Source organism: Meira miltonrushii (assembly GCF_003144205.1).
Source record: "Meira miltonrushii strain MCA 3882 unplaced genomic scaffold FA14scaffold_4, whole genome shotgun sequence".
Classification (NCBI taxonomy): Eukaryota; Fungi; Basidiomycota; class Exobasidiomycetes; order Exobasidiales; family Brachybasidiaceae; genus Meira; species Meira miltonrushii.
The window spans coordinates 385,755-412,730 of NW_020289946.1; the positions used below are offsets into that span (position 1 = coordinate 385,755).

General features: G+C 44.1%; 13 protein-coding genes across 13 annotated transcripts; 8 read left to right on the top strand and 5 right to left on the bottom strand.

Moving 5' to 3' along the window:
- Positions 1 to 801: 801 nt before the first annotated feature.
- On the top strand, positions 802 to 1,348 carry FA14DRAFT_185628 (uncharacterized protein; the record flags this gene model as incomplete). The annotated part of the gene is made up of 1 exon (XM_025501467.1): positions 802 to 1,348. Exon 1 carries the CDS (start codon positions 809 to 811, stop codon positions 1,346 to 1,348), a length of 540 nt encoding a protein of 179 aa, XP_025352863.1. The 5' UTR covers positions 802 to 808.
- Positions 1,349 to 1,609: 261 nt separating this feature from the next.
- Positions 1,610 to 3,859, top strand: FA14DRAFT_161943 (uncharacterized protein). The gene has a single exon (XM_025499357.1). The coding sequence runs from the start codon at positions 1,632 to 1,634 to the stop codon at positions 3,780 to 3,782; it is 2,151 nt and encodes a 716-aa protein (XP_025352864.1). The 5' UTR covers positions 1,610 to 1,631; the 3' UTR covers positions 3,783 to 3,859.
- Positions 3,860 to 4,205: 346 nt separating this feature from the next.
- On the top strand, positions 4,206 to 6,180 carry FA14DRAFT_168701 (FAD dependent oxidoreductase; the record flags this gene model as incomplete). Its single annotated transcript, XM_025500155.1, has 2 exons — positions 4,206 to 4,212; positions 4,556 to 6,180. 2 exons carry the CDS (start codon positions 4,206 to 4,208, stop codon positions 6,178 to 6,180), a joined length of 1,632 nt encoding a protein of 543 aa, XP_025352865.1.
- FA14DRAFT_174270 (DUF500-domain-containing protein) lies at positions 6,173 to 8,432 on the bottom strand. Its single transcript, XM_025500527.1, has 2 exons — positions 6,324 to 8,432; positions 6,173 to 6,287 (listed from the first exon to the last, which is right to left on the bottom strand). The coding sequence occupies exons 1-2, from the start codon at positions 8,384 to 8,386 to the stop codon at positions 6,251 to 6,253; spliced, it is 2,100 nt and encodes a 699-aa protein (XP_025352866.1). The 5' UTR covers positions 8,387 to 8,432; the 3' UTR covers positions 6,173 to 6,250.
- A 176-nt stretch (positions 8,433 to 8,608) lies between these two features.
- On the top strand, positions 8,609 to 10,093 carry FA14DRAFT_174271 (uncharacterized protein; the record flags this gene model as incomplete). Its single annotated transcript, XM_025500528.1, has 2 exons — positions 8,609 to 8,989; positions 9,011 to 10,093. The coding sequence occupies exons 1-2, from the start codon at positions 8,969 to 8,971 to the stop codon at positions 10,091 to 10,093; spliced, it is 1,104 nt and encodes a 367-aa protein (XP_025352867.1). The 5' UTR covers positions 8,609 to 8,968.
- A 128-nt stretch (positions 10,094 to 10,221) lies between these two features.
- On the bottom strand, positions 10,222 to 10,893 carry FA14DRAFT_191659 (uncharacterized protein; the record flags this gene model as incomplete). Its single annotated transcript, XM_025501879.1, has 1 exon — positions 10,222 to 10,893. The coding sequence occupies one exon, from the start codon at positions 10,891 to 10,893 to the stop codon at positions 10,222 to 10,224; it is 672 nt and encodes a 223-aa protein (XP_025352868.1).
- Positions 10,894 to 11,027: 134 nt separating this feature from the next.
- FA14DRAFT_75473 (DUF1716-domain-containing protein) lies at positions 11,028 to 13,035 on the top strand. The gene has a single exon (XM_025502831.1). The coding sequence runs from the start codon at positions 11,053 to 11,055 to the stop codon at positions 12,976 to 12,978; it is 1,926 nt and encodes a 641-aa protein (XP_025352869.1). The 5' UTR covers positions 11,028 to 11,052; the 3' UTR covers positions 12,979 to 13,035.
- Positions 13,036 to 13,092: 57 nt separating this feature from the next.
- Positions 13,093 to 14,841, bottom strand: FA14DRAFT_181252 (uncharacterized protein; the record flags this gene model as incomplete). Its single annotated transcript, XM_025501078.1, has 1 exon — positions 13,093 to 14,841. The coding sequence occupies one exon, from the start codon at positions 14,839 to 14,841 to the stop codon at positions 13,093 to 13,095; it is 1,749 nt and encodes a 582-aa protein (XP_025352870.1).
- Positions 14,842 to 15,674: 833 nt separating this feature from the next.
- FA14DRAFT_75468 (uncharacterized protein) lies at positions 15,675 to 18,478 on the top strand. Its single transcript, XM_025502829.1, has one exon. The coding sequence runs from the start codon at positions 15,766 to 15,768 to the stop codon at positions 18,403 to 18,405; it is 2,640 nt and encodes an 879-aa protein (XP_025352871.1). The 5' UTR covers positions 15,675 to 15,765; the 3' UTR covers positions 18,406 to 18,478.
- Positions 18,459 to 19,988, bottom strand: FA14DRAFT_161949 (DUF159-domain-containing protein). The gene has a single exon (XM_025499358.1). The coding sequence runs from the start codon at positions 19,866 to 19,868 to the stop codon at positions 18,552 to 18,554; it is 1,317 nt and encodes a 438-aa protein (XP_025352872.1). The 5' UTR covers positions 19,869 to 19,988; the 3' UTR covers positions 18,459 to 18,551.
- Positions 19,952 to 22,260, top strand: FA14DRAFT_75470 (glycoside hydrolase). The gene has a single exon (XM_025502830.1). The coding sequence runs from the start codon at positions 20,452 to 20,454 to the stop codon at positions 22,207 to 22,209; it is 1,758 nt and encodes a 585-aa protein (XP_025352873.1). The 5' UTR covers positions 19,952 to 20,451; the 3' UTR covers positions 22,210 to 22,260.
- A 545-nt stretch (positions 22,261 to 22,805) lies between these two features.
- Positions 22,806 to 24,404, bottom strand: FA14DRAFT_115229 (acyltransferase; the record flags this gene model as incomplete). Its single annotated transcript, XM_025496099.1, has 3 exons — positions 22,806 to 23,215; positions 23,264 to 23,593; positions 23,822 to 24,404. Coding segments are annotated over 3 exons (1,323 nt in total), but the record flags the coding sequence as incomplete, so codon positions are not given.
- Positions 24,405 to 25,092: 688 nt separating this feature from the next.
- Positions 25,093 to 26,976, top strand: FA14DRAFT_161952 (uncharacterized protein). Its single transcript, XM_025499359.1, has one exon. The coding sequence runs from the start codon at positions 25,217 to 25,219 to the stop codon at positions 26,882 to 26,884; it is 1,668 nt and encodes a 555-aa protein (XP_025352875.1). The 5' UTR covers positions 25,093 to 25,216; the 3' UTR covers positions 26,885 to 26,976.

Consider the following 26,976-nt stretch of genomic DNA (forward strand, 5'->3'; position numbering starts at 1 on the left):
TTTAATTTCATGCTATTCCATTTGACATACCGGGACAATAAAGCAATTTTCAATGATACGTCTATATGAAATGAATGTTTCATAATATCGCATACCAAGCACGATGAAAGACGTCTCAATTTGGTTCAAGGTAAAGGTATAAAAGATAGGAGTTGACGGGGAATGAAACCCTGATTTTCCCCATCTTTCTTCCATCAATCAAACCTCATCACAACTTCCCCCTTACAAATTCTTACAAACATTCTTTTACTCGCTATCACGGTCGTTTTCATCCAAGCAATCTCAAAGGGTCGCTCAAATTCTTAATATACGCAAACATGACGCTCAATCCTTTCGCTACTACTAAACAAGAAAAAAGTTACTTTAACCCTACTCGATACTGGCCACAAAGTAAAGCAAAAAAGAGGGCCTCATGGTTTCCAGAACATACAAACAAGAGAGCTTCTTGGTTCCCAGAACATGCAAACAAGAGAGCTTCTTGGTTTGCGCCGAAGAAACAAAAGACATGGGTTCCCTTCACGTAAGGTGATGCCAGTACTAGATCGGAAAGCCATGAGTGATAAGCTTCGTCATCAACATTGCTTTTATCTAACCCCTATACATAGCATTTTTTAGAACGTCATACACCCTTATGCTACAATAAACTCTCTTACCACATTCTTTGCAACACAGTAAATTTCCATCACTTCTTTCTTACAATTCATTTTCTAACTACTTTACTCCAATGAATACCAAGCTTCACCCTTTCGCATACCGAGCACAAAAAGACGTCTAAAATGCATCTTTGGTAAGTTATAAAAAGCCAGATATGATTGGAAAATATCATTTCTTTTTTCTATCCAGTCTCTACTACAGAATGCGCTTGCATACTCTTCCATTTCTGCTTTTACTGACGCTTACGGTCACTGTCACTCGTGCGTGGGTTTATGATCCTCATCGAAGAAGACCTGATGATGCGGATCCAATGAGGAGATCGAGCGTGGAAGCTGAACAAAGACCGGAACTTCTTAACAAAAGATTAATAGGCAAATTACCGTTTTTCGAGAGTGCACAACCAGCTCATCTGAAGAACAAAAGGTTGGAAGCCCTTCCCATTAGGCCACACCGACGAGAGGGGCAGAAGAAAAGGTTGGAAGCCTTGCCACCCTATACAAAAGCTGTAGCACAAGTCAATCACAAGAAAAGGAAGACAAAAGTACCACCTCCAAGCGGCAATGGGCCACAATCGAAGAGAGATGGGAATGAACCAACTTCTGGTGTTGACACAACAATAGCACACAAAAGAGGAGGTGAATTACCATTAATTGGCCCCCACAAAACAGTCGATACGCATGACCCAGCCCCATAAATTGGCCCCAAAAAGGAGTGATTAGCATTTTTCCCAATCAATAGCCATGATGGTAAATGAATGGACCGATATCTCCCTTATGTTTTTGATCGATTATGTCTTCTATACTTCTTATATTCTCTCGATTCGAATCTATAATGCTTTTCCCTACGAACCTCTTCTTTAAGTTTTATTAGCAATAACGCGTATATTCCCGAAAGCCGAATAAATTTCAACCAATTCTTTCTTCTTCTCATGCTCATTCTCTTTTTTTCACGACCAAGTGGAGCTTCAAAACAAAAGGATGGGAAAGAAGGGAAAAGGGGATCTTTCAGCTACAAAAGCAGCTGCAAAAGCTGCTAAAAGAGCAAAACAAGAATCAAAAGCAGCAAGAGCAGAAACGAAAAAAGCAACAAAGAATACAAAACCTTCAACAACTCCTGCGAACAACAAAAATCAAAAGGGTAAAAAGGGAAAGGGCAAACAAAATGGTGGTGGTGGCGGTGGAGTGGTATTCGATGAAGGGGAAGACCTGGACGCTTTACTGAAACAATTCAGGGAAGATTGGGAAAATGAACATAAGACCACAGAGGAAAAAGTTGGTCAAGCTCCAAGCCGACGTGCAAATGCAACGTTGACAGCTTGTCCATTGGGAACGGATCTTTGGCTGTTTGGTGGAGAATACTTTGATGGTGATCGTGCGATGTTCTATCCAGATCTTTATAGATATACACCCGCAACCGTTGCCGCCTCCAATGCAGCTTCTGCAGATGATGCTATCGTCGATCATGGAACATGGCGCATGTATGCATCACCAACACAACCTGGACCCAGGTCAGCTCATCAGATAGCCGCAACAGCTGCAAATGGTGGTCAATTGTGGCTATTTGGAGGAGAGTTTGCAGGAATGCGAATGACAAGTTTCCATCATTATAGAGATTTATGGGTATTCCATATAGCCACCAAACAATGGGAAAGAATCGATACAAAAGTTCGACCAAGTGCTCGATCTGGACATAGAATGGCATTTTGGAAACACTTTTTGGTCTTGTTTGGTGGGTTCCAAGATACGGGCGCTCGAACGACATACCTGGGCGATCTTTGGATCTTTGATACGTCCGAATACAAGTGGCACGAGATCAAACAGAACGATTTACGTAAACCGACATCTCGATCAGGTTTTAGCTTGATCACTAGCACAGACGGTATCATCCTGCATGGAGGATACTGCAAGCGATACGTCAAAGGGCAGAGAACACAAGGTGTCGCATTAGAGGATACATGGCTGCTAAAGATGACACTAGGGGAAGATGGCGATCTGTTCATCAATGGATCGATTGAATGGCAGAGAAGGCGAAAGATAGGATATGCACCTGGACCCCGAAGTGGATGTACGATGGCAGTTTGGGGCAACAGAAATATGGGTGTTCTGTTTGGAGGAGTAGTAGACACAGAAACAGACGAAGAAAGTTTGGAAAGTCAATGTTTCAACGATCTTTTCGGATATCAAATTGCTGGAAATGGAAGATGGATCAGTCTGAATTTGAGAAAACCCAAGAAGAAGGGTGGAAGAAGGAGAAGGAAGCCTGCTGCTCCGGTTGTGCAGCACAATCAGAATAGTGATGACGACGAGGAGAATGCACAGAATGAAGACGAACAATCTGAGGAAGAACCAGAAGATGACCCTGACGATCCGCAAAAAAGTGTCCCAATCGTTCGTTACAACACCATGCTTGCAGTCCAGAGAAACACTCTATATGCATATGGAGGAATCCACGAAACAGCAGAGCGAGAGTACACAATGGACGATTTTCATACCCTTGATCTTTCAAAGATGGATCGCTTTCAATGCCTCAAAGCTTGTCCAATTGATAGTCTGGAGTGGAATGAGTCAGCCTCGGAATCAGGAAGTAGTGATTCAGATGACGACGACTCGTCCTCCTCGTCATCAGAGGAAGAAGAGTTACCTGAGGGTGAAGAGTACGAGGCAGAAGTCGTTCGCGAGGAGGATTACGATCCTCTTTTGCAAAATGAGGAATTATCTCTCGATGATGAAACCCTGGCATTACTAAAGCGACAACGAGAAGAACGTGAAGAATTGCGAAAGCGAACGGAAACGTTTTTGGGTGTTTCCAAACAATCGAATCGAACGGAAGAAGATGTCTTGAGTACTCCATTACCGGGAGAATCTTTACGTGATTTTTATTCACGTTCAAAGTCATATTGGGCAAGTATTGCACATGAACAAAGTCAAGGTCAATCACGCGGTAAAGAAATGCGAAGAGATGGTTTTGAACTTGCAGAAAAGAAATACCTGGAAGTTAAACCGGTTTTGCAAGAAATTGAACGTATTCAACGTGAGGCTGGATTGGACGAAGAAGAAATGAAAGCAGCTGCATCGGGTAAATCTGGACCTGGTGGTGGAACAGGTGTTGACAGTAGAAACAGACGGTGATTGTGTGTCAAACACATTTGTGGTAGAAGTCTTGCATTATTGTACTATTATACATCGAAAAATCGCATTTGCCGTATCTCAAATCCCTTCGTCTTTTGCTCTAAGCATTTTCGCATTGACTTCGATCTGTGAGAGGAAAGTAGTTGTGTAAGTATCACTGCTGACCGATTCGATCGTCATTTACCCACCTTTCTGATCAGATCAGAGACGTTTGTATCATCTGCATTGAATTTCTGTGTCTTTTTATCGGAGTATGTCACATCTATTCCTTGTTCTGTATCTTCAGCAACTGTTGTGAGTGATGTAAGCGGAACTGCTTGTTGACCTTTTGGTGGTTTGAATGGCATTGAAGAAAGTAGTAGTCGAAGCGATTGTGTTGCTTTTGATCGACTCATTGGTGCGATCCTAAATTGAACAGAGGTGATGTACCGTAGCGTAGTATGTGAGAATTGTGCGGCTGCCATGTTGACGTCGATAGGGTTAGAGTGTGGTGATGGCGTTCAAGATTAAGAAGAAAATTAGATTTCTTTCTTTCACCAGGATAAAAAAGTTAAGCCTCACGCGCCATAAGAACGGAAAACGGAAAAGCCAAGGCTCAACGGATTAGTTCGGCTTTTACCAGTCAGAAGAATGAGAAGATAGCGCATGTAAAGTGTGGAGAATGATAACCAACCTTCCAACCATCACATTACACATGTTGCTCACTCGCTCAAGATTGTGCATTCCCCAAGTGTCTGCGCAGTCTTTTAGCCGCTTACCGCCAAGCAGGAAAGCATCTTCTTCATCCTCGGCGGCCAAAGATATCCCACCAACATACCCAACTCTACCGCGAATTCAAAAAGCAAGCTCAAGTCAAGATGGACCTTTACCGGATATTCAAGTCGATCATTTGGTCGTAGGAGGCGGTGTGGTTGGGCTAGCAATAACCCATGCATTGGCAAAAAGGTTTCCTGAAAAGTCCACATTTATGGTAGAGAGACATAAACGGTCAGGAGAAGAAACTTCTTCGCGGAATAGTGAAGTAATTCATGCTGGTTTATACTATCCTCCCGCTTCTCTCAAGACAAATCTCTGTCTTCGCGGAAGAGAGCTGATGTATGACTTCTGCAAAGAGCATGGCATACCACACAAACAGACTGGTAAGTTTGTTGTCGGAAACAAGGAATCTCACGATCATTTGCAGGGTATTGTCAATCATGTCAAATCATTAGACGAAAATGTAGAAAACAACATTGGAGCCCTTGTAGCAGGGAGGAGGCAAGGTCCACCTCTACGCATCATCTCTGGAGACGAGGCAAGACAGCATGAGAAGGATATCGGTCCTGAAATAGCATGGGTTCTGGACAGCTCTAGAACTGGAATCGTGGATAGTCACGAGCTGATGGCTACGCTGGAGAGACTGGCTTTGGATAGCGAGAGTGCAGAGATTGTATACGATACCAGTGTGGTCGGGATCAAGCCTCTGCAACCAACGGGAACTTCTGGCAAGCGAGGCTCTGGCGATGAATCAATGTTGGGCTGGATTGTTGAAACGCAAACGGAAGGCGGAGAGGTTGACCAGCTCAAAGCAAGGCATGTGATCAATGCTTCGGGGCTGAATGGCCCTGCAATGCTGAACGCACTTGCTCGTGATGGATACTTTGGTGAAGGAGAAGGGGGTATGATTGGAATGTGGTATAGCAAGGGAAATTATGCCACTTACTCCAGAGCAAAAGGAGGTGTAGACAGTGTTCAAAGGTTGATTTACCCTCTACCGGATATGGGCGGATCAAAGGACAAACATGGACATCAAGGTTTAGGTACCCATTTGACAGTGGATCTGAATGGCAACATTCGCTTTGGCCCTGACACAGACTGGCTAAGACCATCTGCACATCAGACACAAGCAGACTGGTGGAATCAACACATGGTCGCTCTTCAGCCTTCGTCTGCCACCATTAATCAAGCTGGAGAAGAGGAACGCTTAGACGCAATGTATGAAAGCGTCACTTCCTATTTGCCAAATATCAAAAGACATGGTCTTTCAGCAGATTATGCGGGTGTACGTCCTAAGCTTGTCGGCCCAGCAGGCGGATTTAGTGATTTTACCATCTTGCATCATACGGCCACTCAACTACAAGATCAAAAAGTCAAGCAGCTTGCATTCAATCATGATGATGCCGTTCAAAGCAAGGATGCCAGAGATGCATTGTATGTAGGATCATGGCAAGATTCTCCTCAACCCAGTTTGATCACATTGTGTGGAATTGAATCGCCAGGTTTGACATCTTCTTTGGCACTTGCTGAAGTTGTCAGTAACCTGATCGGCAGGAGAGGATGGGGAACACGACTAGATGCTAAATCGTCTGTGAAAGGAGCGCAAAATGAGCATGCAGGCATGGTAGATCAATGGGCATAATACTGTATGTATTTGAAAATGGTATATAATTCATGTCCTAAGTGCAATTAATTATAGATCCGTGGTATAATTAGCAGGTAAACTGTGGGATGCAAATTTGGTCAGCGATTGTCATTTACGGTATCATCTCTCCTGCAACTCACTTTCCCATCCTTCCGTCCGCCGAACGACCCAGCCACCAGTCATCCCGATTATCCGTTTTACGTAAAATATCAATCACATCGCCCCGTTTGAAACTTAAGTCGTTTTCTTCCTCTCCAACAAAATCAAATTGTGCTAGCACTTGTACTTCTACCGTGGTCGGAATAGGTGGTGTGGCTCTATGTGATTTTGATTCACTTATTAAGCCCGCCGTAGGAGTTGCCGATCCAGTTCTGCCGATCGCAGCTGCAACGTATGCAGCAGGCGGAGTTGTACCTCTGCCCAAATAATCCGGTCCAGGTGATGGTGTTGTACGGTGGGCTGCATTACTACCTGATCGTTTTCGTGAGCTGGATTCTGAGTAGAAAGGTTTTGGACTTGCTTGACGTGCTTCCCAAGATTCCGCAAATGCACTTCTTTGAGCGCTTTGACTGTTGCCACGAACACGATTCCATAGCTTTTGTGCACTACTTGTTCTTTGATGCATCGGTGGGCGTGTCGGTGGTGGTGGGGCAGCATAATCATCATCTGGTAATCCGTAATCCGCTCTCCATCCTGCAGTTGCGGTCGTGTTGCGAGTTTTCTCATAAGAGTATCGATCTCGACTTTCGTCGGTATCGACACTTTCTCGTCTCTGCTGTAATTCTTCGTCCAAAGAATCCATTCCAGTTGCTTTGCGTCGGGAAGATTGTCCGTATGATCTTGAAGGAAGATCATCATCTCCCCCGAAATCGATCAGATCAGCTTGAGGTGCTTGAAAGGGATCTCGACGACGTGAAGAGAGTGGCGATCGACGAGCAGATGAAGGGCTACTGTACGAGTCTTCCACGAAATCAAAAGGGTCTTTGTTGGCTGAACCATTTCCATTCCTGGCATCATAGTGCTCATCCTCGTCCGTATCATCTCGTTCAAACTTTGTCGGGAAATTTGCGAAAGCTTTTTGTGAACGTGCTCTCGCATCATTTTCGTGATCGTATGTGAAAGGCATGCCAGTAGATGCGCTGGATCGCCTTGCCTGTACGCCTGATCGTGAGAATGTATCGTTAGACGATGTGTTACGACCTGGGTATTTGGTCGAGGCTGCAGTGTATGGCAAATCAAACGTTTCCGATTGACCGCCACCATAGTCCGTCGCACGTACACTTGATGAATTGCCACCCAAAAATGACTTTTTCGTTCGAGTTGGTGAGTTTGTCAAACTTCCACCTTGTGCCGATCCAAAAGCATAGCCTGAAGTAGAATTGCTGTTTGTTCGACTGAATGGGTTTTTGTCTTCGTAGTCATCTGAAGGCGAATATGAATTCCGTGATATGTTTGTCGCTCCAAACTCACGGTCTAAGCTGTCTAGATCGTTATCGTCATAATTTCCATATCCTCTTGCACTTGCTGATCTTCCGTCCATATCTGCACGCATTTGTCCGGTCATTGTGTATTTTTCAATCAGAGAAATGAGAGGAGTTGAAAAGCCGGGTATTTCCGTACTTCCAGAAAGGACTTGTTTAGCCGTCACACTTCGATGGTATGCTTTTGAGTTGGCATCTGAGCGATCTATGAGAATTGTACCTTCCACCGAAACACCGCCATACAATCCTTTACTTTTCGAGTAAGAAAACATGGCAGCAAGATTTCCCGAAGAATTCACAGCCCCTGTCGCTTCTGCCGCTCGCCCTAATGGCCCGACTGCAACCGACAAGTTTCCACCTAATTGCAAGCTTCCAGTTGCCATGAAACTACGTACAGCCTGTTTGCTATTTAGCACAATCACGAAATCAGTCACTTCTAAACCTGCATTGAATCCAGCTCCGACTCCACCCAAACCTATTGCTGAAGGTGCAGACCAAGAGTCATCCTGTAAACGTGCAAGTACGACACCTGAACCTGCTCTTGCGCTCATTAAGAAACCTAGACGAGCCACACTAAAGATTGCCAAACCTTGAGCTTTTCGTAAGACGGACATTGGAATGACTCTATCCAATCCACCATTTGCCGGATCAACGAATTCTGCCAAGATTTTTTCCGCTTTTCGACATTCTTGTGCCAAGTTTAGTGGAAGAGGATTACCCATTTTTTGGCGATGACAGAGATGATGATGATGTTAATTTGGTAAAAATAGATTATTGTCCTTTTGGTTGTGGTTCATACTTGGCAGTGGAGCAGGCTGTGTGACTTAGTTGCCGTTCATAGAATATTACGAGTGGAGTAAAAATGGCGGCCCGAAACAATTAATAGGTATGTACTTGAGTACGTGCTGCTGCTGCTGCTGCGTGCGCTAACCGCTTCAGATTAAGGTTGAGTGTATGCATCCTGTGCATATATAATCAAGGCTTACTCCAAGCGTAAACTGTCACAGTAAGCATACATTACGGATGTCAGCCTTTCAAGGCGCGTTTTTGGTTTGCCATTTGTGGCTGCTTTTCTTCTGCCTTTATAATTCCCTTTCTGCCATCATCATCTACTGTCGCGCCAATTCTTCAGCTCGAATTCTCTGTGTGGACTCTTTCTCTCCACACCAACTCGCCATCCTGTTTTCTCTCATAACAACATTCATCAATTTGATTCAAAATGAATCTGAATAACAGTAATAGGAATAATATTAATAATAATAATAATCAACTTCCTTCAAACCAACATGCAATGAACAACAATCATGTCATCCCTACCAGTCAAAGTACCACGCCTCGTAGTGTAGTCAGGTGGTGGTTTTGACGTGGCCAAGGCAAAAATTCCGGAGCATCAATTTCGCTCCGGTCAATGTGATCCTGTGACAGGGGATACATTGTCTTCAAATGCGACTGAAACATCAACAGTCGCTTCCGCTTTGGCAATCAACCACCACGGAAATCGAAATGTAACTCAACAATCAAACGCAATACGAATGGTACCGGTAAATTCTACCTCACGTACTTTGAATCCTTCGCATCAATTACCACCTTCTCCTCCTTCAACCCCGTCTCATTCACCGCCTCAAAGGGATGATGCCATACCTCAAAGTTGGTCAAGTGAAAAAGAGGATGAATTGCGTCACTCGCTATCATCCATTGCTATTCAAGAAGGAGAAATGCCCGATACTCCCGACGCTTCCCCTTCCGCAATCTCACCTGCAGATGCTGTGCTTCGTCAAAAGGTATCTCTTTCATCGCGGGAGTTTGTGAGGGAAATCTTGCCCAAAGTGCTCACAATCAAGGAAAGAGGTCAAGGTGACTTTGGCGTTCAACAAGGTCGTTATATCATCGAAGATGCTTGTATGGAGATTGTTTCGCAAACATGCATCGGTGCCGTGTTGATCGATACGAAACCGACCTTTACCGCACATGCGTCTGCCATTTCTTGTTCATTTTCTCCTGGCACGCCAAGAGCGTGGAATCAGACATCTTCTCGTATGTCACGATCGTCCTCAAACAATTCCAATGCATCCAGTGTTGGATTGGAAAGGCCTTCACCACGCAGAACGCTTTTGACTCGAATTAATGGAATCGGTCATCAGATGGACTCGAAGGATTTACGTGCTCATATCTTGGATGTGTTGGATCACGCCACAGAGAAGTTGCATGTTGACAATATCATCTTTGTCTTGGATCGCTCTACTTTGGATGATGAGGAATTCCGTGCTACAGTGCATGGACTTATCTACGTTGGTGCATCAATTATTGGTCGTGGCCCCAAAGAAGGAGAAGCAACTCCATTTAGCGAGGGAGGCGGTGATCCAAACGAAAGTATCCATGCTCCTCGTTTTGTGGGAAAGAATTATGTCTTGCTTAGTGTTGATGCGTGAATACGTTTTCGGACTAGACTTCACATTGTTCTATCATTGTTCACTACTTTCATCATTACAACCTTTTTGTACAAATAACTCTTATCTCTCTATCTCCTTAACGATTTTATGATTTATTCTATTTTGACTCATGAGTTACATGCCTGTTTGACCAATGCCAAAATACCTTCAAACCTCTCCCGCTCGTCATTTGCCAGTATGTCAAAATTTTCGTCTTCATCTTCTTCCTCTTGGGATGTCGTGGTATGTTTCTGCTGCAAAGCAAGACCGACAACGATCGGCTTCTCGGACAAGGAACCCGTATCGTTAGATTGCGTGGTGGAGGCAAGAGCTTGTTGGGTTTGCAAGGCGATATGTATGTTATAAAGATCATATAATGACTTCTTTCCGGGAGGATGTGTTCCAAACAGTCTCTGTTGATGACAATTACCGAGCATAGCCGCTTGTTCCGAGCTCAAAGAGTCCGAGACAGCAACAGGATCAGATTGAAGGTTTGCTTGACGTGCAAAATGCTTTTCAACTGCATCATCATCGTCCAAATCAAAAGCTGCTTGTGCAGCTGAGTAGTTTGGTCGTTTTTGAATGGTTATTTGGGATAAACAACCAACTTTGCCTAATTGACTAACGATCACTAATGCTTGATCAGCAAATTCTTGTACAATCACATTTGTTGGTGTGCCAATTATTGTATTGCTGGACTGTCGGATACGAATTGGCACTGCTTGTGAGGTCAAATGAGCCGGTACTTTTGTAACTTCAGCTTGTAGTTGCGAAGTTGAGGCTGCTGAATAAGAAGCCATGTTGAATGAGCAATGGTTGTGAGAAGAATGGCAACGCGGACATACGACGCCCTGTTTAGCCTGAACGCGAAAAATTAAGGTTGCATGTCCAAACTCCACAAGGTGTTCGTTTGTTTGTTTTAACTTTCCGACTTCCATCTTTTTGTGTGCGGATACGAAATGGATGTTGATAAGCTGTTCAAGCTACCAAAACTTCCACAATCATCAATCAACAAACGTAAATGGCAAGAACCTGATGCAAATCAGCTAAAAGCAGCTCGGGTAGAAGATGTTGGAGAAGAAGATACCAGCGGACCTTCACGTCTGTCTCGTGTACAAGATATAGATCAGGAGGAAGACGCTCCAGATTTCGCACCTGGAAACGATGCAGATTACTTCATAGACGAAGATGATGAAGGCGGTAGATTCTTCGGAGGAGGCCTAACTTCACAGCAAAAGAGGATTCTCGAATTGATGAATGGCGCAAATGCAAATCAGAATGACGAGATCCTAAAACCCGATCAAGAGCTCAGAACGTTGAGGAAGAACATCCTGAGGCTGGAAAGATCAATAACGAAAAATCAAGAAATGCGAGTAAAGTATCCAGATGATCCGCAGAAATTCTTAGCATCCGAAGCTGATTTGCATGATGCAATTCGATCACTCGTCTCAGTCACCACCAATCCCGCCCTTCTTTATCCGGAATTGGTCAAACAGAATACAACAGCATCGCTCTGTAGCTTGCTAGCGCATGAGAACATTGACATAGCTGCAGGTGTGATTGAGCTCCTAGAAGAAATCTTTGATGATGATGTTCTGGATGCCGGTTTGGAAGGACGAACGGAAGAAGAGCAGCTGGGTGAGGAAACAGGACAGAGGAAAGGTCAAGTGGCTGTAGAATCAGTATTGGACGCACTTTCTGAGAATTCATTGGTGGATCTGCTCGTTCAGACACTGCCTAGACTACAGGGAGATGGTCAGTCGGACGGTAAATCGATCGCAGCAGAGGCGAACGCGGAGTCTGACTCCGATGCAACTTTTCATCTGCTAGGATTGATGGAGAACTTGATCTCGCTACGTGCCTCGCTGGCGGATGAGCTATTTGGGTCAACATTCCTGAAATGGATACTAGCCAAAATTTCACCCAAGACAACATATGATCAAAACAAAGGATATGCTGCTGAGCTTTTATGCATCTTGCTTCAAGCTGGTCAATCTTCCGAACAAAGAGCGATCAAATTTGGGAAGGAAGGCGGGATTGACCAGCTCCTCAATGCTCTTGCGCCACTTCGTAAGACTTTGTCTATAGGAGATGAAGTGCGGGAATTTTATGAAAACTTGTTCGATGCGCTTTGTGTTGCTTTGACAGCCACACCCAACAAAAAGGCATTCCACGATGCGGAAGGAGTCGAGTTGATGTGTTTGATTATGAAGGCGTCGAAGGGTTTTGTGAGATTGCGCTGTGTAAAGCTGATTAATCATGCCACATCGGGACCGAGAGGGTCGAAGAATTGTACAAGATTTGTCGAATGTCAAGGACTGAAGGTTTTGTTCCATTCGCTGGGCAATGAACATGTAACAGTGCAAGATGAGGACAATGTCTTGGAAATCATCGCATCGCTGCTCAATAATCTAGCAAGTGATTCGGTCGAGCGCATCCGGCTAATCTCTAAATTTGTTGAGAAAGAGTACGAAAAGCTGGACAGGCTGGTAGAAGTACACTTTGCAGCAAGAAATCGATTGCAAAATGTTGAGGTCGAGCTACGCAAAGAGCTTGCACAAATCAACGATGAAGATTTGGATGAAGAAGAATGGGAAGCAGACGCATACATTCGAAGATTGGACGGAGGAATGTTTACACTACAATTAGCCGATTATTGTTTGGCCTGGCTAATAATGGAAGATGATGGTATTCAGAAACACGTAAAGCTTTTGTTTGATCGGAAAGAATCCACCCTTGATGATGTGGTCAAGACACTTCAACAATACCACGCAAATGTTGGAGAAGAGGTCGTTATCTCTGAGCCGGAACATGATGATGAGGAGCCCCTGCGGCTGACAGATGTTCTCGTTCAGTTGGTAAACTACATCCTACCAATCATCTAGATAAGACTCATTGTACAATAGAAGGCTATTTTTGACAATCATCATTGCTATTTTACAAGGGTGAAAACATCTATTAGGTGTAAGGTATGATACAGAATGAACGACACTTCTCTTTCACGTAACCGAAGCTGCTGTCTCGGCTGCAGTTCGCATCGAAGGAGGCGTTGCTTTTAACGTGGAATGACAACAAGGACAGAAAGCTTGTTTGGTGAGCCATTGAACCAAACAAACAGAGTGTAATTGATGTCCGCAGTCCAAAGTACAACAATCTTCTGGATCTTCCGTTTCATCAACAATCTCGAAACACATTGAACAAACCGAACCAGCCCCAGCAAGCGATGAAGATTGTTCAACTTTCTCGTCCGGCGGTGACTCTTGTTGTGACCATCTCCTTTGTACGAATTCGAGACATTCTACCGACCTGCGAGCTGAACACCATGTCATGACTACGGACCCGAGCGCAGAACGAAGAGATAACAAAGAAAGCAGAGAAGGAAAAGAAGTCGGCGTAAAGGTAGGAAGTGAAACAATCACGACGATATATTGAATCGCCCCAATCGCATGTCCATAAAGAATGACTACATTCTCCAGCAACCAACTCGAATCAACATTGACACGCATACCTTTCATCCTTGGCGCTTTTCCAGCATTTGCTCTTGGCATCCGTAAAGGTTCTGCTATGCCACTCCTTTGACGTTGTTGAGTGTTGGGAGGAGGTTGATCAGTACCGGTTGCATTTTCCGCTCCTGCTCCCGTCAGATCACCAGCGTTGATACCCGGTAGCGGCGCTGCGATCATGTGCCTGCCTCCCCCATGCCATTGGTTTCCCATGCGTCTCCTGCTATATGTCATCGTATCTTCTCGTGGTGCTTTAAAGGCTTCTATCAAGCCAGCCGGGATCGGGAGCAAGTCAAGCAAAGATGGACTGTGAGACGGAGATGGAAGAGAAATCTTGCGTGGCAGGACTTGGGCTAGAGGCGATGTTCTCATTCGAAATAAAGGCGGCAGGAAAGATACAAACGTGGCCGATAATTCGAGCAAAGTCAAGATTTGAATCGCAATTGCTGGAGTTGTATGTGTGGGAGGCCGTATGATACCCCATCTCTGAAAGACTGTAGACCACGAGAAGAAGCTCGATAGAAGCGCTAGAAATGCCGATCCGATCAGGAACATATAGGATTGAGATGAGGAAAGATTTGATGGCGCAGATGTATTATCCTTGCCAAGCCTATCTTCCAGCATCATTGATCCCAAGCGAATGGCCCACAGTAGATGTAACGACACCAAAGCTGAAAGTGCATCTGCATTCAACACCTTCGCCAGTAGTGAACGATAAGTCTGTTCTTTCTTCTTTCCTCCTTTCGACCTTCGAAGTGGGCTTGAGAAAGCGGGTTTACTTGATCGCTTTCCAGAGGCTAATCTATCCCTTAGTGACTTTTTGATGTGATCAGCTTGCGTCTTGTCAAGTGCGACTGCTTCTGTTGCTTTTGGTGTGTCTTGACTCATGCCTTTCCATGTCAGCTCACCTGCTTTCTTGGCCCACCGGATAGCAAATGTCGATTTATCCAACCTCATCCGATCTGGAAGCTGGTCTAAAAGAGGCGCAAGCTGTCCAATGAGTCCTCCGTCTGAGCCAGTGAATTGCGTCACCTTCAGCTTTCCATGATCGTCTCTTATGGCCTTAGCTGTAGATATCTTTGTATCGACTGGTTGATTTAATTGTCGATTTTGTGCTTGTTCATGCTGATGTTGCTGTCCAAGGATTAGTAACAAGATCAATAACAATAAAGACAATCTTGGTCTATATACATCCCTGTGAAAACTATCCAAAGTTGTCCGGTTGATAGGTGGAAATAAACGCATGATTGTGACCCCCCAAAGCGGTGATGATGATGGTGATGTATGGAAAGTGCATTCACATGTCAAGAAACAAGACACAATCCTACTGCTTACACGCATAGCCGCACAACGCCTCTACTCCACACTCTTTCATTTTTATAGTGTGACTGCATAGAAAGTGTTAGCGCCGAATATAAAGTGTGCCCCGCCTGCTTACACAACCATCCTCTAATAAATGCTGACTGCCATGGATTAATATACCCTCCTCAGACTTGTAATATACTAATGGTCAAAGCACATCTATACACGTCCGTCATCGATTGCCATCTGTACGATTGCATTTTAACCCCTTCTTTTGGCCGACTTTCTACCCGTGAATGAACACGCATAAGATGTCATCGAGGACATCGAAGCAATAAAATCGGTCAAAGAATCATCTCGAAATTTATATCATCTTTACCATTCTCTGAAAAATATGCAAAAAAAAGTAAATAGAACTGCAGCACCCAGGATTCCCGCGTGGTCCCCCACCGCAGTACTGACTAGGCGATACCGTGCTTGACTTCGCAGATCGGACGGGATGCGGTACTTTCACGGTTCTATGGCCGCAGATACGCTTGAGGGGTCGAATTATGCTTAAGAACAAAATTGAAAGGGAAGACTTGAGAGAATGATTGTGTGCTTGCAGGTAAGTCTTGAAGATAAATCCTATAAGTCGAAACTTGCCACAAACCCTATTCCGAGGCTTGTACTTACAGTAGTCCATATGAATGTTGCATTGTTTCGGAGCCCATTGTTAGCTTTTCTCTAACGCGTGCGCTGCGCAGTGCTGAGCGTATCTGCGCAGCGCATGACTCTTATATGCAAGAACCGCATGCTCAGTACTTCGAATATACTATCTTTCTTTCTTTCTCTCCACCACGTCCTTTCATTTTTCTGTAGTACATAATGTCTGAAAACGTTCGTAGCACCCTTCTTCAGGTTACCAAACGTAAATTCGACAATCTCAAAGCCGAAAAACATCGATTTGATGAACAATATAAGAAAGCTTTAGAGAAAGCTAAACTTCAAGAGAATGCTGTGGAAAGATTAAAGACTTTCATCAAGGACATTGAAGATATGAAATTGGTCGCAGATAAAAGTGCAATTTCACGTCATATTTATCCAATCCATCCAAAGTTTGATTTCATGCATCAGACTTTGAAACAGGCACAGTATGACACTGCAATTACCGCAAACATTGTTGAACGCTGGCAAACACAATTGCAACAAAAGCTCGATCAACATAGCCGTCGTCACGATTGTGCTTTGCTTTTTAATGATTTGGTGATGGATTGTGTTCATTCAAGCACAAATGAGCTACAAGAAGAGGGAAACTATGAAAAAGTTGCTCGCAAAGAGATGCACGAACAACGAAGCGAATGGGAGCGCTTGGCCTTCTCCCAACCAACCATTGATGTACAGCGCATCAATGCGTACCTTGAAGAGACTTTCAAGGCTGCAGGAAAGCCCGAAAAGACTGGTCAAAATTCTCCTTTACAGGATTTGCGCGATGACATGAAAAGGCTTGGCGATCATTTCCCTCGTTTTGATAAATCTAAAGTTGAAAGCTGCATTGACGGTGTTCTCAGTGCTGACCTTTTTACTGGTGATAAAAGAGATAGTCTAAAAGACTTGAAAAAGCATAGCAATATTCTCGAAGAGATTGCTCATATCCTCAATCAAGATTTAGACACGTTAGAAACTTGGTCGTGGGCAGACGGACATGTCGAGTTAGACATGAGGCGTCATATTAATGGCAAATATAGAGTGTATATGGACGAAGAGCTTTACCAAGCAATCTTTTTACACCATATCGGCCGAGAATGGTCGGACCAAATATTCGACAGCTTCACCGAATTCCGTGAGAAAGTCTGGACTTTTCAATCAGAGTTTCCTATAGACCTCAAATCTCAGCAAAGACGCAAGAAAATGGGTTGCGCGGATGGTAGATCTTCCGACACTGTGAGTAAGTACCGCAAGGAAATTTTCAAGAACGACTTTTGGCTATTAGCTTTGAAACATCAGAACGCTCTCGGTGACTATGAAGAAGGCAGCGATAAAGGTAGCGATGGAGGTAGCAATGAAGGCCCAAAGAGCAAAACTTCTTTTAGTGATCTTAAACAACGTATCTTACGCTTGATCACCACAGAAATGCAGTTGCAGAACGAGTTTTATGGATCATTTACCGTTTGGCAATCAGACTTCAAGTGGTTTGGTCCTTCTTTACCTCACGAAACCATCTTTGCTGTGCTCAAATTTTTAGGAATGGACGAAATATGGCTGAACTTTGTGCGCAAATTTTTGACACCAAATCTTCGCTTTAAGGACGACAAAGAGGACGCCAAGAAGCGCTCAAACGGTATACCAATAGCACATCAACTATGCACAGTCTTTGGAGAGTCGCTTATGTTTGTGCTTGATCATGCAGTAAATCAAAAGACAACAGGAGGCAATCTGTACCGCATTCATGATGACCTCTGGTTCTGGGGCCAAGAAGGACGATGTAAGATTGCATGGAAGACTCTAGAAGAGTTTGTCAAAATCATGGGCCTAAAGTTGAATGAGGAAAAGACTGCAGCAACAACAATTGCAGCGAAGGCTACTAAAGCTCCCGGCAAGAACGCACCCAATAAAAGTTCTCTGACCTTGAAGGATGTAGAACTCCCGAAAGAAAAAGTGCGTTGGGGCTTCTTGGTCTTAAACAGTGAAACTGCACACTGGGATATTGACCAGGAACAATTGGAAGAGCACCTGACAGAATTCGAGCTACAATTGAACGCTACCAACAGTTTAATGGGCTGGATCCGGGTATGGAATAGCTATGTGAGTAGCTTTTTCACAAACAATTTTGGCAAGCCGGCCATCTGTCTTGGCGCACGTCATGTGAGATTATGTATGGAAGCGTTTCACACAGTTCAAAAGAGACTTTTTGGCAACAATAACCTAGCAACGCACGTAAGCAATCGGATCAAATCTGAATACAAAACTGTAGGAATCCCGGATTGTGCTGTCTACTTTCCTAAACGTTTAGGTGGACTAGAGGCACACAATCCACTGATCATATTGGCTTCTATTTCAGAGGAAGACGATGCTGCTCAAGAGATGTTGAAAGAATCCTGGAACAAATGTGAGAACGATTATGCTAGAATGAAGAAGAAATGGGACGAAGATCAATTGCTCAAATCGATGAACTCTGAAGAACATAAGCCAAAGCCGTTTTTAGATTGGCAAGAATATATCAGCTTTTTGGAAGATACAGAGTCGCACTTCGAATGTGCTTACATGTATCTCATGGAAGATTGTCAAGCGACTTGTGCAGTATTATATGGTAGTATTCTCAACGAAAGTCAATTTAATGGATTACACAAATTTGAAGAAGCGATTGGGTGCAAGCGCAAGGACAATAAGTACTGGGATCGTATCCTTGCCTTGTATGGCGAAGAGGCTGTCGAAACGTTTGGCACTTTGTCCTTAGCCGATCCAAGCAATTTACCGTTGGGTGTTGTGGACTACTTGTTCTCAGAAAAGGTTCGCTGGCAGGGATAAACAGGGAAAGGCAAGATACCCGAACCAAAACATGTATAGTAGTAAATAACAATTCAATTCATGTACATTAAAGCCATTCATTTTCAAATCAGAGTTGAACGAAAATATAAAAGTACAAACTATAAATACAAAAAAGTCATGTTCCACTACTTGCTGCTGAAGAAGCTACGAATATCCTTTGTTCCTTTTGCTGATTCTTCCAATTGACGCTTTTTTGCACTGTTTCCCGCTCCTACGCCTGGGGAAGGATGTTCTCGCTTCGTTGGAGTTGCCTGACCACGCCTTCTGTACGGCGTCGGATCGGGATTATCCACCGTGCTATAACCTCCTTTTGGCCTTTCAGGTGAAAGAGGCGGATTGAAAGGCTCTGGTGAATATTTAGAGGAAGGTGTGCCGTTGTTGATGTCTTTGTCTTCCTCTTTTGCGGCTTTGTTCGCAGAGACAACTTCTTCTTTGATGGGAGCATTTGTTTCGGTCGTAGCAGACTGTTGACCTTTCTCTTCCTCTTTTGTAGCTTTTTCTGTAGAGAGACTTTCTTCTTTGATAGGTGTCTGTTGCTCTTTATCTTTCTGCTTTGCCCTTCCAAATGCTGCTTGTATGCCGTCTTTTCTCATTGAAACCGGCAAGATGAAGTTTGCATTATCGTTACCCACCTTTCCTACCTCTCTTGGAACAGGATAGCAGTCCAATTGTGCGGGATACGGCCGCAAAAGCTTACGCACTTCTTCCTGCGTCACATCCTCTCCAATACCAAGCCAAATACGCATAGCCCTTTCATCGGGTAGAATAACGGGCATACGATCATGCAAAAAGTTCAATTGATCGTTTGAATCCGTTGTGATGATCGTAAAAGAGTACACATCCTTTCCATCGATTGTGCACTTTTCCCATAATCCTGCCATTGGCATCATCCCTCTCTGCTTCCCATCAGCATCCTTTCTACCATTTCCGGGTATCTGCACTCCAACAAAATGTGCAATCTTTTGTGCACCTTCATCCTTCTTTAGCCATTCATAGAACCCTTGAGCAAATACTATGCAACGCTTACCGGATCGTAGAATAGGAGTCCACATACTCCTTCCACTCAACACAGCATCATCACGAGCATTAATCGTTCGCATAGCATCCACTCCACGTGGAATAAAGGTTGTGTGATGTGGAAGCAATCCCCAGCGCATACATTGAATCAACAAGGCCTGATCGCCACTTTTGCCGGAAGAAGTCAGAGGGACAGGATCTTCTAATCGTACGATTGGAACTTGAACACCGGGTGCAACATTGTATGTCGGATGATAATCTTGTTCGCCGACTTGTGAGTGGAGTTGAAGCTGTGGTCCAGACTTGATGTTCTCACCACCTGAACCTGAGTCGCCTTCTTTTGGCCTCCTCTTTCCTTGCAATTGATCGTCTACGACATCATAATAATCTCTCGGTGGTAATGCTTGTGCAAAGCGACCACACATGATCGATTTGAGGGAAGATGGAAGCAGAGAGATTAACAAGAATGCATTAGCGCAGATGGAGGATGATCATCATTTGATTATATAATTATGTAATTCCAAATTCCCATCCTTACATCCTCGTCGACTTATCGGCCCGTTGTTAAAGTAGAACATCGAAGAAGAATAAACTCGCTTAAATTGTGTGCCTTATATATATATATGGGGCCCCAAAGAACAATCAACATTCATCGGAGGAATTCAAGAATGCCAAGGGTAGTGAGTGTATGATGGTGAACACAGTGTTAGCTTTGATGAAGCATTTAGTCTACCGAATGTTGACCGAAATCAAGCCAAAGTGCGTGGGAGCTGCAGCTGCACTTAGGCAGTCTGCCTTTTCCCCCCGCGCGGTGGAATTAGATTAGTATAAAGGAAGACCCCGCGTTTACTCGTTGATCAGGTACATGGTCAGTATCCTTTTCTTTTCGCACGGACATCCGATCATACTTCTTGTCGGTGAAATAGAAAAGGTATAAATGGAGCGCAGTTTGAATTCCTAGAAACCTTACTCCTTCTTTCTTCTCCATAACCCCCCTAACTAGCAAAAATGGCTGTCAACGGAACTCCAAAACGATCTGGCTGGTGGAAAGATGCCATCATTTATCAAATTTGGCCTAAATCTTTCCATAGCGCAAGAGGTTCTCCAACAGGAGACATTCCCGGTATCATTGCCAAGTTGGACTATATCAAAAGTCTTGGTGTAAACACGATTTGGGTCTCTCCCCACTACAAATCTCCTATGATCGATGAAGGTTATGATGTCGCTGATTATGAAGATGTCAATCCTGATTTCGGTACAGTCGCCGATGCAGAACAACTTATCAAAGAAGTTCATCAACGTGGAATGCGAATCATTTTCGATTTGGTGATTAACCATACCAGTGATCAACACAAATGGTTCCAAGAATCACGCTCGTCCAAAACAAACCCAAAGCGTGATTGGTACATTTGGAGACCAGCCAAGTATGACTCAAACGGCAACCGTCAACCACCAAACAATTGGGCCAGTAACTTCAGTCAAAGTGCTTGGACATGGGATCCTACAACAGAAGAGTATTTCTTGCACTTGTTTGCAATCGAACAACCAGATATCAACTGGACAAATGCAGAATGCCGTAAAGCCTTATTGGAAAGCTCAATGGAATTCTGGTTGAAGCGAGGTGTAAACGGTTTCCGTGTGGACACAGTCAACATGTACTCCAAGCCAATGGACTTCCCCGATGCACCAATCACCGTTCCTGGAAGTGATATTCAACCTGCTTCCAGCCTCTACTGCAACGGTCCAGAGATGCACAACTACCTTCGCGAAATGGGAGACATTTTGGAAAAATACGATGCCATGACTGTGGGTGAATTGCCATGCACTTCCGACCCAAAGCAAGTTTTGGAATACGTTGGCTTTGCAAGAAATGAGCTCTCGATGGTATTCCAATTCGATACTGTCGACCTTGGAAAAACACCTGGAGACGTTTTCGCCTTCAAGCCTTGGACCGTTTCCGATTTCGCAAACATTACCAACAAATGGCAAACATTCACAAACGGAAACGATGGTTGGACAACCAGTTTCATCGAAAACCACGACCAAGGAAGAGCCCCTTCTCGCTTTGGAAGTGATAAGCCAGAACACCATGACGCTTCCAGCAAGATGCTCGCCTTGTTGACTGTTTTGTCGTCCGGTACACCATTTGTATACATGGGACAAGAGCTTGGTATGACTAACGTTCCTTTGTCCTGGGACTACAAGGAGTATTTGGATTTGAACACGATCAACTATATCCAACGTTTGAAGGATCAAGGCAAGAGCGATGATGAAATCGTCAAGAAGTACATGCCAGCCATCAACTTGCACGCTCGTGATAACTCTCGTACACCTGTTCAATGGACCGATGGACCAAATGCAGGTTTCACAAAAGAAGGTGTTAAGCCTTGGATGCGTGTGAATGATAACTACAAACAAATCAACGCTGCTCAACAACTCGAAGACAAGGACAGCATTTTGTCGTTCTGGAAACAAGCAATCGCATTGCGTAAAGAACATCCTGCTTTGTTCACCTATGGAAAATTCACAAGCTTGTTGGATTACTCTGGCAAAGAAGACCACAAGGTGTTTGCATTCGCAAAGGATGCAGCAGGTGACAAAGCTTCTTCTGCTACCAATAAACAGGCAATCGTTTTGCTCAACTTTAGCGATCAAGAACAAGACGTTTCCAAAATTGCAAAGGGTAAAGTAGCACTTTCTTCTCACAAAGACACAAACGCTTCCGCTCCTTTGAAGGCATACGAAGGTAGAGTCTTGCTCGTTTAGATTATATAGAATGTAGACATTTTCACTTTTTTCTTTCGAATATAAATTTCATTCAATGCAGGGTATAACGTGCGTGACAATAGAGCAATAACTTGATAACCTCACTTACTCCTTCTCAGGGTATACCTTCGGGCTGCTGGCATGACGCTTGCTTTCGTGCTTTGCATCTGATCGCGCAAATAGCGATACTTTTGCAATGTTTCTTCCTGGACAACTGCATCATTCTGACCTTGACGTTCAATTGTGTCCAATTTCTCCAAAAGATCATGAAGAGCTTGAACGGCTTGAGCATGTACTAATCTTGTCACGCCCATCAATCGATAACAAGCCGGTCTGCCACTTCTGTTGAAAATCTTTGGTCGAACGGGAGGTAAAGTGGGAGCTAGATCGCCCTCACTCGCTGCACCACTAGAAAAGCCATTCTCGCGAACTTTTGCATCTCTTGAAGCTATTCGCAACGCTTTGATCAAACTCCATTGAATGCCTTGTTGGGATTTGACAACATCCACAGCCAATCGTACGGCCGGGTTCTCACGACCGAGCTGACCTCCCAATTGTCTGAATTGACGTTCTCCCATGAACACTGTAGAAGCAGCCGAGAACATTCTCCAAGAGATGACCAACTTTTTGATATAAGAATACGTTTCATCCAATAGCCAGACATGTGACTTTTCAATGATCACGCTTAATGCGATACCCAAAATCCATCCTAATGGCGTGAAAAAGAAAGGTGTAGCCACACATACCACCAAAGCGATATGCGTCAAACCTGCAATAACAAATGCACACAAACTCTTTGCGCTTGCCATACTTTCTTCTTCGTGACTCGAATACTTTTTGGCCAAGTACCAACTGATCGAATATGCCGGAACGTACATCAACGCCAGAGGGATAACGTATGGCAATCTGATTGTCAAGGCAAGAATTTGACGGATGAGGTACAAGGTCGCTGGCAGGATTCCCGGCACAGCTCTTTCCGCTCTTCTCCTCGTTGGCAAGACGAGATCTTCGTCGTCATCTCCTGTTCCTATTGCTGCAGGTTGCATGGCACGACGAGGTAGCGAAAACAATTTGGCAAGCGCATTGAGTGTATACACATCTGTTGAAGAAGCCAAAACCAATCCTTGCAAGGCACACAAGGTCTCATTTGCCGTCTTTGCTTGAGGTATAGGTGCATTGAGGACGGCAACGAGTGCATTAGAGATTGGAACAAGATCTCGCAAAGGCAACTGGCCATTCTTCTTCCAAATCAATTCTCGAGCCATCTTGACCGAATGCCATGTAGTCCAATCGGGTGCATCGATTGTCATTTTGTAGATCTCTGTTCCGATTCTGTCGGTCAGTTTGGAGACTGCATTTCGTGCCGAAGTTGTATTGGAGGGTGCTTTTGATGCCTTTTGGAGTATTTCCTTGGAAGGCACCTTGCTTTCATCCGCACTTGTTGCTGTGCCAACATCCAACCCCAAACGCATCCGACTGGGTGGATGAGGTCCGTCTGTGCCATTGACAATCACGCTTGGTCCTGGTGTTGGGGGCATACCTGTGTCAGATAGAGCAGATGCAAATGCATTGTTTGCTTGTAATTTGCCATTCTCTCCCTCAATCGCTTTACTCATGAATTCTGTCATGTATTCATCCACTGTGAACGGTTGACCGAACTCAAATACGGCTTCTGACCTGAACCGACTCTTGTCAGTGTAATTGATTGCTGCTGGTACAATTGTGACTTTTGATTTGGTTGGATCGTCAATCTCCCCTTGCAAGAGTAGATGTTTTGCGTATTCCAGAGCTGCCCAAGCTGCACCAGCTTTCATACTGTGCAATCTGTGTTCGGTGTAGGAGCCACCTTCGGGAAATAGACCAATAGGCTCGCCCGCTTTCATGGCTTGAAACGTTCCAGCAAACAAGTCTTCATTGCTCTTCTCCTTTCGGTTCACCTGAATATTTCCCGAATTTTCCAGAATCCATCGAAAAGGTTGACGTTTGTATAATCCCCTTTTTGCCCAATAATGAATAGGTCTGTCCAATTCAGCTGAAATGATGGCAACATCCATCAATGTACTAAAATGCGTACAGCAAAGGATATATGTGCCTTTCTTTGGTACACGCTCACCACCCACAACCAATATCCTTCGGAAGAAATGAGCAGCACTTCTTTCACCAACGAATCTCATAAAAGTGTATGCAGGACCAAAGCCTGCGCCTTTTACTACTTTTTGTGTATCTTTTGCATCTTCTGCTTTTGCGTGTGCGATGGCAGGAGGCGGTCCTGTGTTCTTTGTGTTGGTAGATGCCATTTTTGCGTACCAGATGATAACGAAGAAGAAGTAACTGGAGAATCATCGACCCACTTATTTCGCGCTCGAACCGTTACTCCACCTTTGCACCCTCAATAGCGGAGGCCGGGTTTTGAAAGCGAAAGGCAAGCCGCTTATATAATCTCATCTAACACGTGTCAGATTCCACTTCCACGGAACGTACGCCAAGACACGCTATCGGCTTTCTCTGCCAGTTATGGCTAAATTGCGGTGTAGATATTGCCTATTTAGCGTGTACTTGTGTAAGAATGACGATGTACTATTTTCTATTTATGTCATTAAAGGGCATGTTCACTCTTACTGTTTGCGCATACGCGGGCTTTTTGCGTCGATAAGCGCGTGTTTGTACATTAGGAACATGCGCACAATTTAAGCTGTCAAAAAAAAAAGGCAAGAACTGCTGGGGCATGGTTTGAAAATAAGCTAGAAATATACACTGATGCACTGCTGCTTGTTATGCAATTTATGTGCATTCAAAATTTAAGCTACTCCCTTATGCACACAGCCATGCATTATAATCTTAGACACAATAATATACAGTATATCACATGGTGAAGGACCCCCCCTCCGTTCTTTAATTACAACAATCACGCGGAATCATATCATCCGTTTCATACGACGCCGCCCGTAGGAGTTCCGTAGGAAACCCAGAATGAAATCAAGTGGATCAGAATAATCTTCTTTACAAAATGGACGACCATATACACGACATGTCGTATTCCAATTCTTCAGCTGGATCGTCTGCATCTTCTTCTTCCGGTCATGGTTGTTATAGCGATTCGATTCATTCAGAGAACGTTGAGTACTTTGCTTTAAAAATACAAAAGGAGGATCATCGCAATTCTTCAGATGACGAGGATAATTTGAGCGTTCTCGCATTTACCGAGGATGATGTACGATCTCGTAGCAGGTCTAGATTCCGTCCATCATGCGCAAATTGGCAACGATGGTGTATGTTTGGCGCATTCATTGCTAGTACTTCAATTCTTTGCTGGGCTTTTCATTGTCCTTCAACGATGTTTGTGTATTTGGCATGGCTGTTTATCATCATACCTGTTGAAGCAGCTTCCTTTGCTCGATCTTTGCTGTCGAGAAATCGAATCATTTCACTGGATTTCGATCAGTACAACATCAAGCGTACAAAGCCAACATACTTTTCGCTGGTATCCAAGAGGCTACGGATTGCATTGCTTATGCTTGGGTGTTGCATTTGGTCATGGGCAATCGTAGAGAGCATGATAGGTCCATACCCAACACCCCAAACCTCCGAATCTATCGGTCCAACATTCATTGCCGCCAATCTATACAACAGCAACAATCTATTCCCCAAATACGGTGACGATCTAATCAAATTAGTTGAAAGTATCGGAGGACCGCAAAACGCATACATTTCCATCTTTGAGAGCAATTCCGAAGATGGAACAGAGAAGTCTCTTGATCGACTCTCCCATAAACTGCAAACGCACAACATCCCTCATACGATCATCAGCGGCAATAATGCCACAAAATCTATCCCTACCGACCACGTTGGCATCACTGATGATGGCAATAGACGCATTGCATTTCTGGCAAATGTACGCAATGAGGCCATGCGACCGTTGTATGAAAATACAACTTCCCTCAAGTTCGAAAAGGTGCTCTGGTTGAACGACGTCATCTTTGATTCAGACGAAATCAAAGAGCTCTTACAAACGAATGGAGGAATGTACGATGAAGCATGTGCGTTTGACTTTATGCCACTTGGATTATATGATACGTGGGTCACACGAGACATCGACGGCAATCGTGCCAAACCACTTTGGCCGTACTTTGCAGCAGATCGAGATGTGAAAACGTTGGAAGAACAAAAGCCAATTCTCGTAGACAGTTGCTGGAATGGTGCCGTTGCATTTGATGCTCGTTGGTTCCGTGATTCGACTGCACCTCTCACAAAGCCGGACAAGCACCACTTGACAAAACGTGAACAAGATTCTGCCGCAAAAATGCCACTACGTTTCCGCAATAGCAACATTTGCCTGTCTTCGGAATGTCTACTGACTTCACTTGATATCCACCAAGCCTTGCAACCGATTCGACCAGTCATTGTCATGAACCCCAAAGTGGTAACTGCATACGATCGCAAGACGTTCTATTTGTATCACAACATTATGCGTTGGCACGTCACTCAACCATGGAGATTGGTTTGGGAACGATTTGTGTCGGCCTATCTGTTTCAATCCTTGACGGATATGGGACGAAAGCCTGCGCAATGCTTTGAAGCATTTCAATCACTTTGGACTACACCTCATCCTTTAGCACAAAAAGCCAAAACCAATACCGAGGTGCTCAAAGATGTTTTGGCCAAGCGATGGCAGTGATTTCTCTTAGATTCTGTAATATACATTTCAATCTTTTTTCAATTGTACAACATCCATCTGTGTTCTTCTAATATTACATCTATGTTACATAT

Coding starts and splice junctions, on each gene's coding strand:
- FA14DRAFT_161943 (XM_025499357.1), top strand. CDS start 1,632: ATGGGAAAGAAGGGAAAAGGGGATCTTTCAGCTACAAAAGCAGCTGCA.
- FA14DRAFT_174270 (XM_025500527.1), bottom strand. CDS start 8,386: ATGGGTAATCCTCTTCCACTAAACTTGGCACAAGAATGTCGAAAAGCG. Junction 6,288..6,323: donor GCGGACGGAAGGATGGGAAA/GTGAGTTGCAGG, acceptor GTAAATGACAAT/CGCTGACCAAATTTGCATCC.
- FA14DRAFT_75473 (XM_025502831.1), top strand. CDS start 11,053: ATGGATGTTGATAAGCTGTTCAAGCTACCAAAACTTCCACAATCATCA.
- FA14DRAFT_75468 (XM_025502829.1), top strand. CDS start 15,766: ATGTCTGAAAACGTTCGTAGCACCCTTCTTCAGGTTACCAAACGTAAA.
- FA14DRAFT_161949 (XM_025499358.1), bottom strand. CDS start 19,868: ATGTGTGGTCGCTTTGCACAAGCATTACCACCGAGAGATTATTATGAT.
- FA14DRAFT_75470 (XM_025502830.1), top strand. CDS start 20,452: ATGGCTGTCAACGGAACTCCAAAACGATCTGGCTGGTGGAAAGATGCC.
- FA14DRAFT_161952 (XM_025499359.1), top strand. CDS start 25,217: ATGGACGACCATATACACGACATGTCGTATTCCAATTCTTCAGCTGGA.